The sequence below is a fragment of the Ranitomeya variabilis genome, chromosome 5, assembly GCF_051348905.1.
Source record: "Ranitomeya variabilis isolate aRanVar5 chromosome 5, aRanVar5.hap1, whole genome shotgun sequence".
Classification (NCBI taxonomy): Eukaryota; Metazoa; Chordata; class Amphibia; order Anura; family Dendrobatidae; genus Ranitomeya; species Ranitomeya variabilis.
In genome coordinates, this window is record NC_135236.1 from 456,073,162 (window position 1) to 456,088,520 (window position 15,359).

A 15,359-nucleotide genomic window follows, 5' to 3' on the forward strand; every position below is an offset into this window, starting at 1 on the left:
TCATCCCCTATTAGAGAAATCTCCTCCCTTTCTACTTCCATAATATTGATCAACGGTTCTCCCAACACAAATTCCAGGTTTTGGAACAAGTGACCACACATTGAAGGGTTAGCAATTGGGTTGCACAACTTAGAAAGAAAGAAGCCTTCTGAATTTATATCCTCCAGACTCTAGAACCGAAAGGTTTGAAGAGAAACTTTGATGTGTCTAGTTTCTTTTAGTGTGTAAGCGCCTTCTTCTTCTTCTGAGTGACATCACCACTCTGCGGACTGTCTGGGTCATACTGCACCGTGTGGCCCAGAAGTGGCTTTTATAATATAAGGCTATGGAGCATCAGAATGTAAAATAGACTTCTGGCTTATACTTAGAGGATAGAGTGAGCCGGCTATTTGCAATTGAGGTGACGTCACTCAGGAGGAGCGTAGCAAAACAGAGTTGGCTCCCAGAGAGAGCCAAGGTAGGTGAGTATACTAATACACTCACACTACATTAAATACACAATTTTAATACATTTAATAAACAAATTCGGATGAGAGCGATCTTTTAAATAGTATCTACTGCTCTGTAGGTCTGAACTCAAGGCGATCCATGTGCCTCCATTCAGGCTATGAACATGAAGCCTTATAGTTATCTAAATCTCTCTCGTTTTTCTTTTACTAGAAAGTAAGGATGATAAGACATTAATAAAATTGTGAATGGCAAAGCTGATATTTTCCATATTATATAGACATGATTGCACACCTGGTCCTAGCCTTGAGGCAGGCATGGTGGGACATGTCAAGTCTCGGAACTGTATGCATATTTTGCCTTAAAGGTATATATCTTTAATTTACTTTCAAGAACGAACTTTAAATGAATGTGCGAGGAAAAGAGGACTATACAAATATATATGATTCCCTATATATTGTACATGTATGTGTAGTATGTATGTAGATATATTGTATATGTACAAAGAAACTCCACATCCTACAGTGTTCTATGGTTTCACGTGACTTACTTTACAGCTTTATGCTGACACTAGATCCATAAAATATGATGTTTTACAAGTTATATTTATTGACAATTTGTTTACAGAAATCAATAAGGGATGTGGAAACATAACATGTGAAATAGTTCATCTGGGATGCGCTGGAGACACTATAAAATGCTAGCACAAACTTTGTATAGTTTGTGAGAAATGAAAGTCAAGGAACATTTAGGACACCTCAATCTTTCCTATCTGACTTACGAAAAATCTCCCCAGCCCTCCCTTCTAAAAAAGAGCCAGTGACTGAAGTAAGACAAACAATACTATAAAAACTAGAATACAGTGTGTAGCATGAATTGTAAAAGAAAGTCTGATACATTTCTGGCTATAGACCTTGGAGACATATCATTACCATATGATCTAATGTGGGTGTCAGCCTGGATTGTGTTCATTGAAGGAAACTGTATTCTCTAACAGTGCTAAGGAATAGGAGCAGGAGGGTTTTCACAAAGTGACAGCCGCAGAGCGCTGGGTCTACCCCCTCCTCCTCCGCACACCTGTAGACTCCTTTTGTCTGGACTCAATATTTAAATTACATTTCTACTTTGAAAGTTCTTCTTCCAAATCCCAGGACTACCAGGTATGGATTATATTAATACTGGAGATAAAAGGGAAACTTTCTTTTTCTTCAATATTGTGTTTAATCTGAAAAGGAGACAGAATTAATTCATGTCAAGCTCCATTATGATGCATGGGTCTCCTATTAAGAATGTTGCTTATAGCTTTGTACGTGACTGTGAAAAGTTTAATCCTAAAATGAGTTTAATGTAGTGCTGAGTCTGATTCTGCATAGATGGAATATATATATATATATATATATATATATATATATATATATATATATATATATATATATATATATATATATATATATACACACAGCAGGATACTAATTAAGTGTTGACATTGCCATGATTTATTGACGCTAGATGTTGCACCATACTTACTGAGGATTAGTAGAAGTGCCCATGTGTTGCTGTGTAATATCCTGCAGACTATATAACTATGTAACAGTTTTCTGTTTCTGCATTGTCAGCTACATGTGAAGCTTACTTTTAATGACAGGTTATAATAACTTAATTAAATAAACTCGAGGAACTTTAAGCCGTGTGGTGCCATTCTATATGGCTGTGGCTTAGTGATTACTTACTATCTAATTTGTGGCACTATTGTAATGCTCCGAATCTCTAGAGGATATGCAGTCACTGTGAGATTGATATGCACACGTGTACAAGCATCCTGCATGACTCAATGAATGGATGCTACATGTGTGATCTACATCAGACTTGGGTCAATGTTTACATAAATGTGTCCTACAGAGGAGCAATAAAACTTTCTTGGCAAGTTGGGACTTGTAGTGTAACAGCAGGACTGACATAGATTACACATCACTGGTGTGCTGTATATAGGCGCTATAAATGTAAATTCAGCAACACAATATGTACATGTGAATATAGTGACTATTCTGAATCCATATGTGCACTGTGTTATTGTGATGAATGCATGAATACTGTAGCAGGATAATAGTTAATGTAAGACTTTATAAAAGCTCTTATTCCTCAACAAATAGCATAGGCAAACCAATGCTTCTATCAATACGTACCAAGTATACTACACAATAAAAACACCATAAATATGCAAAAAAGAAAGATACTGGAATAATATCTGCTTCTATCAATATTTTATTTTGATGATTTACCCAATAAGGGAGGAAGCATGGATACAAAAAGCAGACTTTACAGTGGAAATTTCAAGCTCATTTCTGCACAAATTTGGCATGAAGAACCCATTTCCGATTAGTCAGACTTTTTAATTTAAATATTTTCCAAAAGAAACATAGCCATAGTCTTAAAACATATGCATTTAATGGTTTGTCTTATGAAAGGCATGTGCTCAGTCCAAAAATATATTCTTTTGCAGTAACAGTTTCCACTTTTTTTTTGTTTTAAAATTGTCATACGTTTCTCATTTGGAAACTAAAATAAAAAAAAGATCACATTTCTGCTGAGACGAAGCGCCAAGTACTCGTATAGAAACAGTTTACAGTAGGCTCATTTCATGTCATTTTCCATTCCAACCCTTTGTTAGAATGTATCTATAGTTTAGCATGCTCTATCAGAATTGCTGATATAATTGGCGGTGTGCTATGGTCTCCATAACTGGAGGATGACGACAAATCAGTATCCTACATGGCCATAGGCTACTGGATAATGTTTTATGAGTAAGTGCCCCAAGGAAAGGAAGTGGTAATTGTACTTCCTGCTTATGTAAGACTAGAAAGAACTACTGATACATGCTGCTGTCTGACTTCAACAGATTCCAGATGCACTTCGGTTCCAAGGGGGATTTAAATATATTTCTACTAGCACAGTAAGAATATATATATATATATATATATATATATATATATATATATATATATATATATATATTTACTGTATATATATATATATATATATATATATATATATATATAGGGTTTAGAGAGACAGACATTTCTCTCTCTCTCTCTCTCTCTCTATATATATATATATGTATATATATATATATATATATATATATATATATATATATATGTTAGGAAGCTGTACTCCAATGGTAATGAGTCGGACTTTATTCACCCAGATACATGTGAAGTTTCAGCTTTTAATTTGAAGCATTTCTTTTGCTTTAGAAAGCTTCAGTGAGAAGCTGAAAGGTGGCAATTATTTATGTGAGTCAAGTCCACCTTAATCACTTATTCCTATTGAAGTGTTGCTTCCATTCTATTTTTTTCTATATTTGGACCCTTTTGGCTGCTTGCTTATGAACGTTTTTCACCCACAATAGGACTATCTATCTATCTATCTATCTATCTATCTATCTATCTATCTATCTATCTATCTATCCATACACACATTAACACTTCAAATATACATATATACTATATGTATGTGTTTGCACTCATATGAACATAATATATTGGGCAGCACGGTGGCTCAGTGGTTAGCACTGCAGCCTTGCAGCGCTGGAGTACGGAGTTCAAATCCCACCAAGAACAACATCTGCAAGGAGTTTGTATGTTCTCCCCATGTTTGCGTGGGTTTTCTCCAGGAATTCCGGTTTCCTCCCACAATCCAAAGACAAACAGGTAGGGACTTTAGATTGCGAGCCCCAATGGGGTCTGTGAGGATAATGTTTGCAAAGTGCTGTGGAATATGTTAGCACTATATAAAAATAAAGATGATTATTATTATTATATTGGGCTTGAAAGGCCTTTAATACTGTGCTTGAGTATATAACAGTGTTATATACTCTCGCCCAAAATATTACTAAATAATATAAAACCTTCTGAACTAGTTTGACTAGTGACAATGACAGCAGAAAATAGCAAGTTTATACCCATCATTTGTCATAATTGCACAGTGAGCTATTGCTAAAATTTCCACTTCCTTTCGCCGGTTATGAATCACCAGCATAAAATGTAAACTAAAAATTACATATGTTTTTCAAATCTGTCAAACTTACTCAATAAGATTTCCATTTGGTGCATTCTGAGCACCATATTGATATGGCTTAAATGCACGTTAGTGACATCAGTTTTTGAAATGTATATAATTCCTGTTAGGCTGGAGGCACACTAGCGATTTTAAAATCGGTCCGATTTTGATGCAGGAGAGTCAGACGAGTGTAATGCAAGTGTCATGCGTGTGTAGTGCGTTTTTTATGCGAGTACAATCCGATTTTTCACACCTTGCATCCGATTTACATCAGAATGCAGTGCGATTGCTAACTGATTGCAATGCGATTTTAACCCTTTTCTGACATTGGACGTACTATCCCATCAAGGTGGGGTGGGCCCGTATGACCACCGATGGGATTGTACGTCCAGCGCGATCGGCGGCGCTCACAGCTGACATCCGGCACTATGTCCCAGGAGCGGTCACCGACCGCCCCCGGCACATTAACCCCCGGCACACCGCGATCAAACATGATCGCGGTGTGCCGGCGGTACAGGGAAGCAATCGCGCTGGGAGGGGGCTCCCTGCGGGCTTCCCTGAGACCCCCGGAGCAACGCGATTTGATCGCGTTGCTCCGAGGGTCTCCTACCTCCATCCTCGCTGCAGGTCCAGGATCCAAGATGGCCGCGGCATCCGGGTCCTGCAGGGAGGGAGGTGGCTTACCGAGTGCCTGCTCAGTGCAGGCGCTGGTAAGCCTGCAGTGCTCTAAGTCAGATCGGTGATCTGACAGAGGGCTATGCAAACTGTCAGATCACCGATCTGTGATGTCCCCCCCTGGGACAAAGTAAAAAAGTTAAAAAAAAAATTTCCACATGTGTAAAAAAAAAAAATTTCCTAAATAAAGAAAAAAAAAAAAATATTATTCCCATAAATACATTTCTTTATCTAAATAAAAAAAAACAAACAATAAAAGTACACATATTTAGTATCGCCGCGTCCGTAATGACCCCACCTATAAAACTGTATCACTAGTTAACCCCTTCAGTGAACACCGTAGGGGGGAAAAAAAAAAAAGGAGGCAAAAAACAACGCTTTATTATCATACCGCCGAACAAAAAGTGGAATAACACGCGATCAAAAAGACGGATATAAATAACCATGGTACCGCTGAAAGCGTAATCTTGTCCCACAAAAAATGAGCTGCCATACACTGTCATCAAAGTAAAAATATAAAAGTTATAGTCCTCAGAATAAAGCGATGCCAAAATAATTATTAATTCTATAAAATAGTTTTTATCGTATAAAAGCGCTAAAACATAAAAAAAGATATAAGTGAGGTATCGCTGTAATCGTACTGACCCGAAGAATAAAACTGCTTTATCAATTTTACCAAACGTGGAACGGTATAAACGCCTCCCCCAAAAGAAATTCATGAATAGCTGTTTTTTTTTCATTCTGCCTCACAAAAATCGGAATAAAAAGCGATCAAAAACTGTCACGTGTCCGAAAATGTTACCAATAAAAACGACAACTCGTCCCACAAAAAACAAGACCTCACATGACTCTGTGGACCAAAATATGGAAAAATTATAGGTCTCAAAATGTGGAGATGCAAAAACTTTTTTGCTATAAAAAGCGTCTTTTAGTGTGTGACAGCTGCCAATCATAAAAATCTGCTATAAAAAATGCTATAAAAGTAAATCAAACCCCCCTTCATCGCCCCCTTAGTAAGGGAAAAATAATAAAATTAAAAAAATGTATTTATTTCCATTTTCCCGTTAGGGTTAGGGTTAGGGCTAGGGTAGGGTTAGGGCTAGGGTTAGGGCTAGGGCTAGGGTTAGGGCTAGGGTTAGCGTTAGGGCTAGGGTTAGGGCTAGGGCTAGGGTTAGGGTTAGGGTTAGGGCTAGGGTTGGGGTCAGGGCTATTGCTAGGGTTAGGGCTAGGGTTAGGGAAAGGGTTAGGGCAAGGGTTAGGGTTGGGGCTAGGGTTGGAGCTAAAGTTAGGGTTAGGGTTGGGGCTAAAGATAGGGTTAGGGTTGGGGCTAAAGTTAGGGTTAGGGTTTGGATTACATTTACAGTTGGGATTAGGGTTGGGATTAGAGTTAGGGGTGTGTCAGGGTTAGGGGTGTGGTTAGGGTTACCGTTGGGATTAGGGCTAGGGGTGTGTTTGGATTAGGGTTTCAGTTAGAATTGGGGAGTTTCCACTGTTTAGGCACATCAGGGGCGCTCCAAACGCGACATGGCGTCCGATCTCAATTCCAGCCAATTCTGCATTGAAAAAGTAAAACAGTGCTCCTTCCCTTCCGAGCTTTCCTGTGCGCCCAAACAGGGGTTTACCCCAACATATGGGGCATCAGCGTACTCGGGACAAATTGTACAACAACTTTTGGGGTCCAAGTTCTCTTGTTAACCTTGGAAAAATATAAATTTGGGGGGCTAAAAATCATTTTTGTGGGAAATAAAAAGATTTTTTATTTTCACGGGTCTGCGTTGTAAACTGTAGTGAAACACTTGGGGGTTCAAAGTTCTCACAACACATCTAGATAAGTTCCTTGGGAGGTCTAGTTTCCAATATGGGGTCACTTTTGGAGGTTTCTACTGTTTGGGTACATCAGGGGCTCTGCAAATGCAACGTGATGCCTGCAGACCAATCCATCTAAGTCTGCATTCCAAATGGCGCTCCTTCCCTTCCAAGCTCTGCCATGTGCCCAAACAGTGGTTCCCTCCCACATATGGGGCATCAGCATACTCAGGACAAATTGGACAACAACTTTTGGGGTCCAATTTCTCCTGTTACCATTGGGAAAATACAAAACTGGGGGCTAAAAAAAATCATTTTTGTGGAAAAAATGTTTTTTATTTTCACGGCTCTGCGTTATAAACTGTAGTGAAACACTTGGGGGTTCAAAGTTCTCACAGCTCATCTAGATAAGTTCCTTGGGAGGTCTAGTTTCCAATATGGGGTCACTTATGGGGGGTTTCTACTGTTTGGGTACATCAGGGGCTCTGCAAATGCAACGTGACGCCTGCAAACCAATCCATCTAAGTCTGCATTCCAAATGGCACTCCTTCCCTCCTGAGCTCTGCCATGCGCCCAAACAGTGGTTCCCCCCCACATATGGGGTATCAGCGTACTCAGGACAAATTGGACAACAACTTTTGGGGTCCAATTTATCCTGTTACCCTTGTGAAAATACAAAACTGGGGGCTTAAAAATCATTTTTGTGAAAAAAAAAAAGAATTTTTATTTTCACGGCTCTGCTTTATAAACTGTAGTGAAACACTTGGGGGATCAAAGGTCTCAAAACACATGTAGATAAGTTCCTTAGGGGGTCTACTTTCCAAAATGGTGTCACTTGTGGGGGGTTTCAATGTTTAGGCACACCAGGGGCTCTCCAAACGCAACATGGCGTCCCATCTTAATTCCAGTCAATTTTGCATTGAAAAGTCAAATGGCGCTCCTTCCCTTCCGAGCTCTGCTATGCGCCCAAACAGTGGTTTACCCCCACATATGGGGTATCAGCGTACTCAGGACAAATTGCACATCAACTTTTGGGGTCCAATTTCTTCTCTTACCTTTGGGAAAATAAAAAATTAGGGGTGAAATGATAACTTTTGTGAAAAAATATGATTTTTTATTTTTACGGCTCTGCATTATAAACTTCTGTGAAGCACTTGGTAAGTCAAAGTGCTCACCACACATCTAGATGAGTTCCTTAGGGGGTCTACTTTCCAAAATGGTGTCACTTGTGGGGGTTTCAATGTTTAAGCACATCAGGGGCTCTCCAAACGCAACATGGCGTCCCATCTTAATTCCAGTCAATTTTGCATTGAAAAGTCAAATGGTGCTCCTTCCCTTCCGAGCTCTGCTATGCGCCCAAACAGTGGTTTACCCCCACATATGGGGTATCAACGTACTCAGCACAAATTGTACAACAAATTTTGGGGTCCATTTTCTCCTGTTACCCTTGGTAAAATAAAACAAATTGGAGCTGAAATAAATTTTGTGTAAAAAAAAGTTAAATGTTAATTTTTATTTAAACATTCCAAAAATTCCTGTGAAACACCTGAAGGGTTACTAAACTTCTTGAATGTGGTTTTGAGCACCTTGAGGGGTGCAGTTTTTAGAATGGTGTCATACTTGGGTATTTTCTGTCATATAGACCCCTCAAAATAACTTCAAATGAGATGTGGTCCCTAAAAAAAATGCAGACAGCTGCGGGCTAATATTAATAGCCTAGGACGGGACCATGGATATTGGCCCCCCCGGCTGAAAACATCAGCACTCAGCCTCCCCAGAAAAGGTGCATCTGTAAGATGTGCCAATTCCAGCACTTAGCATCGCTCTTCCCACTTGCCCAGCTTAGTAATGGATAGGTGTCAATTAGACACCAATCCAATACTAATCCTATAGTTGTTACAGGTTAAATAAAGGCACAGGCAGAATAAAGTATTTTAATGAAATAAAACAATACACAGTTTCCCATCTTTATTATACAGCTAATCCATGGGACGCCCTCGATCTCCTGTAATAAAACTAAAATAAAAAAATAAGAATATGCCCACACCTGTCCGTCGCTGTGTCCCACGCAGTAATCCATGTCTAGGGGAAAATTACTGGACATGTATTTAATTAATAAAAGATTATTTTTCAGAAAAAAATGGCGTGGGCTCCCACGCAATTTTCGTAGCCAGCAGAGGGAAAGCCGATGGCTGGGTGTGGATGCTTTTCACACACACTGGGCTAATTGTATTTGTCACTGACACCTATATATCTTCCTATTCCATTTATATTTACTGTATGTAATCCATATCTTCTATTCTGTTGGCTACTGCAGTGATTTTACAGGACAAGGCAGATGAATTACCGGCTTTTCTTATATTATCTATGTAGTATACAGTGCGTATGGAAAGTATTCAGACCCCTTTAAATTTTTCACTCTTTGTTTCATTACAGCCATTTGGTAAATTCAAAAAAGTTTATGTTTTTCACATTAATGTACACTCTGCACCCCATCTTGACTGAAAAAAAGAAATGTAGAAATTTTTGCAAATTTATTAAACAAGAAAAACTAAAATATCACATGGTCATAAGTATTCAGACCCTTTACTCAGACACTCATATTTAAGTCACATGCTGTCCATTTCCTTGTGATCCTCCTTGAGATGGTTCTACTCTTTCATTTGAGTCCAGCTGTGTTTAATTAAACTAATAGGACTTGATTTGGAAAGCCACACACCTGTCTACATAAGAACTCACAGCTCACAATGCATGTCAGACCAAACGAGAATCATGAGGTCAAAGGAAATGGCAAAGTAGCTCAGAGACAGAATTGTGGCAAGGCACAGATCAGGCCAAGGTTACAAAGGAATTTCTGCAGTACTCAAGGTTCCTAAGAGCACAATGGCCTCCATAATCCTTGAATGGACCACCAGAAATCTTCCTAGACCTGACCATCCAGCCAAACTGAGCAATCTTGGAAGAAGAGCCTTGGTGAGAGAAGTAAAGAACAACCCCAACATCACTGTGGCTGAGCTCCAGAGATGCAGTAGGGAAATGGAAGAAAGTTCCACAAAGTCAACTATCACTGCAGCCCTTCACCAGTCGGGCCTTTGTGGCAGAGTGGCCCAATCGAAGCCTCTCCTCAGTGCAAGACATATGAAAGCCCGCATAGAGTTTGATAAAAAACACATGAAGGACTCCTAAACTATGAGAAATAAAATTCTCTCAACTGATTAGATGAAGAAAGACCTTTTTGGTGATAATTCTAAGCGGTATGTGTGGAGAAATCCAGGTACTGCTCATAACCTGCCCAATACAATCCCAACAGTGAAACATGGTGGTGACAGCATCATGCTATGGGGGTGTTTTTTAGCAGCAGGAACAGGATGACTGGTTGTCATTGAAGAAAACATGAATGCAGCCAAGTACAGCGATATCCTGGATGAAAACCTCTTCCAGAGAGCTCTGGACCTCAGACTTGGCCGAAGGTTTACCTTCCATCTCTGCAGAGACGTGAAAATGGCTGTCCACCAACGTTCACCATCCAACCTGACGGAACTGGAGAGGATCTTCAAGGAAGAATGGCAGAGGATCCCGAAATCCCGGTGTGAAAAACTGGTTGCATCATTCCCAAGAACACTCTTGGCTGTACTAGCTCAAAAGGGTGCTTCTACTCAGTGGTGAGCAAAGGGTCTGAATACCTATGACCGTGTGATATTTCAGTTTTTCTTTTTTAATAAACTTGCAAAAATTTCTACATTTCTGTTTTTTCAGTCAAGATGGGGTGGAGAGTAAATGTTAATGAGGAAAAAATGAACTTTTTTGAAATTATCAAATGGCTGCAATGAAACAAAGAGTGAAAAATGTAAAGGGGTCTGAATACTTTCCGTACCCACTGTGTATACACATATATGTGTGTGTCACTGACATCTATATATATGTATTCTATGTGTATATATCTATTCTATCCTATTCCAACCTGTCAGTGTGATTTTACTGTATGCCGCTCATGAATTACTGGCTTTTCAAAGGACATCGGTGAGTAAAAATTATACAGCACTCGCATGGTCAGTGCTGTGCGATTTTTTTTCTCGCACTCATATGCTTTCATTGGCAAGTCTCGTACGACATACACATAAAATCGCAGCATGCTGCGATTTTACACGCACATCGAATATGCCTGAGAAAAAATACAGTGATGTGAGCTTCCCCATAGATTAACACTGGTCCGAGTGCTATGCGATGTTTTTTCGCATAGCACTCGTTTGTATTCTATGCTAGTGTGACCCTGGCCTAAGCCACGTTCACATTTTCAGTATTTGGTCAGTGTTTTGCATCAGTATTTGTAAGGCAAAACCAGGAGTGGGTAAAAAATACAGAAATGGAGTATGTGTCTCTATTATAGCTTTCCTCTGATTGCTCCATTCCTTATTCCGGCTTACAAATATGGATGTAAAATACGGACCAAATACTGAACATGTGAATGTGGTCTTACACATATAATTTACTCTTCAAACGCCAAAATAAATGAATAAAATTTGCATTTATCATAAATGTGAAATACAATGTAAGTTGTCCTTTATGACTGTTAAAGACTAATAGAGCAAACATATGAACTTGAATGCATTCATTCAATAATTGGCTTTACACAACTCTCTTTGATTTCCAGGTTTCATTGGTTTGTTCAGTTATAGATGTTCTGACACCATGAAGGCAGTTATCATCCTCTCTTTGCTTGCCACAGTCTGCTACTCCAAACCCTTCTATCAAAAAGGTCTCTTTGATTTTATGTTAGAAGATGATGGATCCGGTTTAGATACTGTCCAAGTAGATGAACCAGTAGGACCTACATGCCCATTCCGCTGTCAATGTCACCTCCGAGTTGTGCAGTGTTCTGATATTGGTAAGTTGGGCCTCATTGAAAAGAAAAAAGGTTTAATATCAATGGCACAATTAAAATGTTTTTGTATAACAGTGAACTATCCCTTATAAGGTTCCTGTATTTTAATTGCAATGACTTTATAAATTACAAGGAGAGATTCCAGAAATTGAGATAATTATTGCCATCAAATTATATGATTATTCAGTAAGACCTTTTTCTTTCCTGTAGTCCATTTTCTAAGAAAATACAATGATGGTTAAGGTTCCTAAAGGTCTTTTATCCATTATTCAATTAATGGGAATCTGTCAGCAGGGTTTTGCTGGCTCATCTGAGAGTAGCCTGATGTAGGTAAAGAGAAACTGAATCCATCTATGTATCACTTAGATTACGGGGTGCAGCCGTTCTGACACAATCAGAGTTTTTTAAATTTAGTAGTGAAGCAGAGCTGAGAAAGCTAACCCCGCCAAACCAGGCTCTGTATATACAATATCCATGGACAGTGAGCTGCTTATCACAGGAGGGACTGGTGGGACCAAAGCTCACACAACCAGCTAGTAACAGCAATGGTAAGCTACTGGTGCTAAAACAATCATTGTAAGCCAAAAAAACATAAGAGAGGCATCGCTGAAATCTGTATTTCAACCCCTACCTTATGCTGTCTTCAGATTATATAGAAAAAATCTGCTGCTCATTTAGGAGTAAAGTACAGAAACATATCAATTGGGTCACATTCATTGAGAATAAGAAATATGATATGCAATGAATAATTAATTACAAATTAAATGGCTAAATTAGTTTAATCTGCAAAGTTTATTCGATATGCAATGAAAAGGTTTACAGGTCTGTAGTATACATTTGTTTCAATTCTGTGCTGTCAGTGTAAGGCAGTGTTCCCCATCTCCGATCCTCAAGAGCCACCAACAGGTCTTGTTTTCAGGATTTCCTTAGGCCTGTTGCTGGCTCTTGAGGACCGGAGTTGGGGAACACTGCTGTAAGGTATACTTCCGGGGATAAAAGGCAGTCCTGATCCTATGCGCACAGATGCATGGCAGCTTTATAGTTCAGTTGTAGATTAGTTATACCTCTCTCTTGTACAAAAATTGTCCTATATACTTAGGGTATCGTCTCACAGTGGCACTTTTGTCGCTACGACGGTACGATCCATGACGTTCCAGCGATATCCATACGATATCGCTGTGTCTGACATGCAGCAGCGATCAGGGACCCTGCTGAGAATCGTACGTCGTAGCAGATCGTTTGGAACTTTATTTCGTTGCTGGATCTCCTGCTGTCATCGCTGGATCGGTGTGTGTGACACCGATCCAGTGATGCGTTCGCTTGTAACCAGGGTAAACATCAGGTTACTAAGCGCAGGGCCGCACTTAGTAACCCGATGTTTACCCTGGTTACCATCGTAAATGTAAATAAAAACAAACCGTACATACTCACATTCCGGTGTCCGTCAGGTCCCTAGCCGTCTGCTTCCCACACTGACTGACTGCCGGCCGGAAAGTAAAAGCAGAGCACAACGGTGACGTCACCGCTGTGCTCTGCTTTCACTTTACGGCCGGCACTCAGTCAGTGCGGGAAGCAGACGGCTAGGGACCTGACGGACACCGGAATGTGAGTATGTACTGTTTGGGTTTTTTTACATTTACGATGGTAACCAGGGTAAACATCGGGTTACTAAGCACGGCCCTGCGCTTAGTAACCCGATGTTTACCCTGGTTACCCAGGGACTTCGGCATCGTTGGTCGCTGGAGAGCTGTGTCAACTTTTGGAGGCATGGAATTTCTCCAGTTTGTCAGTATCTCATTTCCTCCACGTTATCTCTAGGTACACAAATCATCACTCTGCTTTTTATCCAAGATGACTTGCATTCCATATCAAAGCTGTCTTTCTTACGTAAACATACTTGTATCTTTCCTTTTTGATTGTTCATCTTGTTTAATCGCTATCTACTTTTGCACTCAGCACTCTATATTGAAATACTAACAATGAACTGTTGAAGACATACTTAGGACTCGATTAATCATTTGAAATCTTTTAAGTCACTTTTCTTTTTTAAACTCATGTTAGGCTGCTTTCAGACATCAGGTTTTTGCCGTCAGGTACAATCCGGCAAGTTTTGAAAAAAACTGATCCATTTTTTTTCACGCTGGATCAGTTTTTTCTCATAGATTAGTATTAGCGCCGGATTGCGCTTGATGGCCACACGTTTCATCCGTTTTTTGCCAGATCCGTCCAAAAAGCTGTTTCCGGTGGACGGAGAAAACGTTCAGAGGAACGTTTTTTCTGTCTGGTGAAAAAACGCCCAGTGACTGATCCGGCAAAAAACGGATGAAACTGACATGTGTAAGGACGAATCCGGCCGACGAATCCGGTTTTCCATGCATTCTCCTTTGAAATCATGCACATTTTCTGTTCTGGGGTCTCTCTCTCTCGTGCAACTGATTTATGCATTTCGTACAAAATAAAAAAAAAATGCTCTTCATTTTTATCCTTAGCCTATTTTGCAACATTTAGCACAAAAAGTCGTATGTTCTTTAAAATGTCACAAAATTGACATCGATGGGCATACATGAAACCACTCTAGGGGTTACTGTGACTTTTCAAAAGGTCATAAATGATGAATCAGGTGCAAACATCAGGAACCCTGTACTCAGAGCACATGGCCACACAAGGCCCATTCATACAAAGAATTACACACTACAAACAATAGGTGGAAAAAATGGCCGTGTTATTTATTTTTGAGTTACTTAAAATTTCCATCAAATACATATTGATCTTAAAATTTAACTCTTAGAATAAACCAGAAGTTTTAACCATTATAATCACCAATCCACCCCTAAGGGCGATTTTCCTCACAAATAAAATTAACACGACAGGGTAAATACTGAACAAAAGGGAGGGAGGGCGGGATCTTCAGTTTCTTCAAATTCACCGACGTCTGAGGTGAAATTCAAATTCCAGGGCTTTTTATATCTCTGAAAAAACCACCAAAGCCCATTTTGACCAATAGGAAGCTCTTGTTTGAGCGCCAATATTCAACTAAAACCAGATTAAACTGCTTCTGGCGAGATAACGCCAAAGCTTACCTCAAATACCACAAATGACCAACCACAATATTAAATTGATCCATACTTTTTCCTCAGGGCCTGTGAGGCCATGAGACCCCCCCCCCTATAATTCTGATATTATTGACGGGTGAGGACTAACATGGCCACACAAGGCCCATTCATACAAAGAATTACACACTGCAAACAATAGGTGGAAAAAATGGCCGTGTTATTTATTTTTGAGTTACTTAAAATTTCCATCAAATACATATTGATCTTAAAATTTAACTCTTAGAATAAACCAGAAGTTTTAACCATTATAATCACCAATCCACCCCTAAGGGCGATTTTCCACACGCCAGGGTTCAAAGAAGCGCACAGCCATCTTTTCACTATCGTTTGAAAATTTAAGTTGAGAATATCTAATCCTATTTCCGACAGGTGAACCA

The 15,359-nt window shown here is 39.5% G+C and overlaps 1 protein-coding gene across 1 annotated transcript in view; it reads left to right on the forward strand.

Moving 5' to 3' along the window:
• Window positions 1–1,301: 1,301 nt before the first annotated feature.
• The window catches only part of DCN (decorin), a 178,851-nt gene continuing 164,793 nt past the window's right edge, over window positions 1,302–15,359 (forward strand). Inside the window, exons 1-2 of the mRNA XM_077265424.1 lie at window positions 1,302–1,607; window positions 11,639–11,872. Of these exons, the coding sequence (XP_077121539.1) occupies window positions 11,677–11,872 (196 nt within the window). The 5' untranslated portion in view covers window positions 1,302–1,607; window positions 11,639–11,676. The remainder of the gene's footprint in view (window positions 1,608–11,638; window positions 11,873–15,359) is intronic.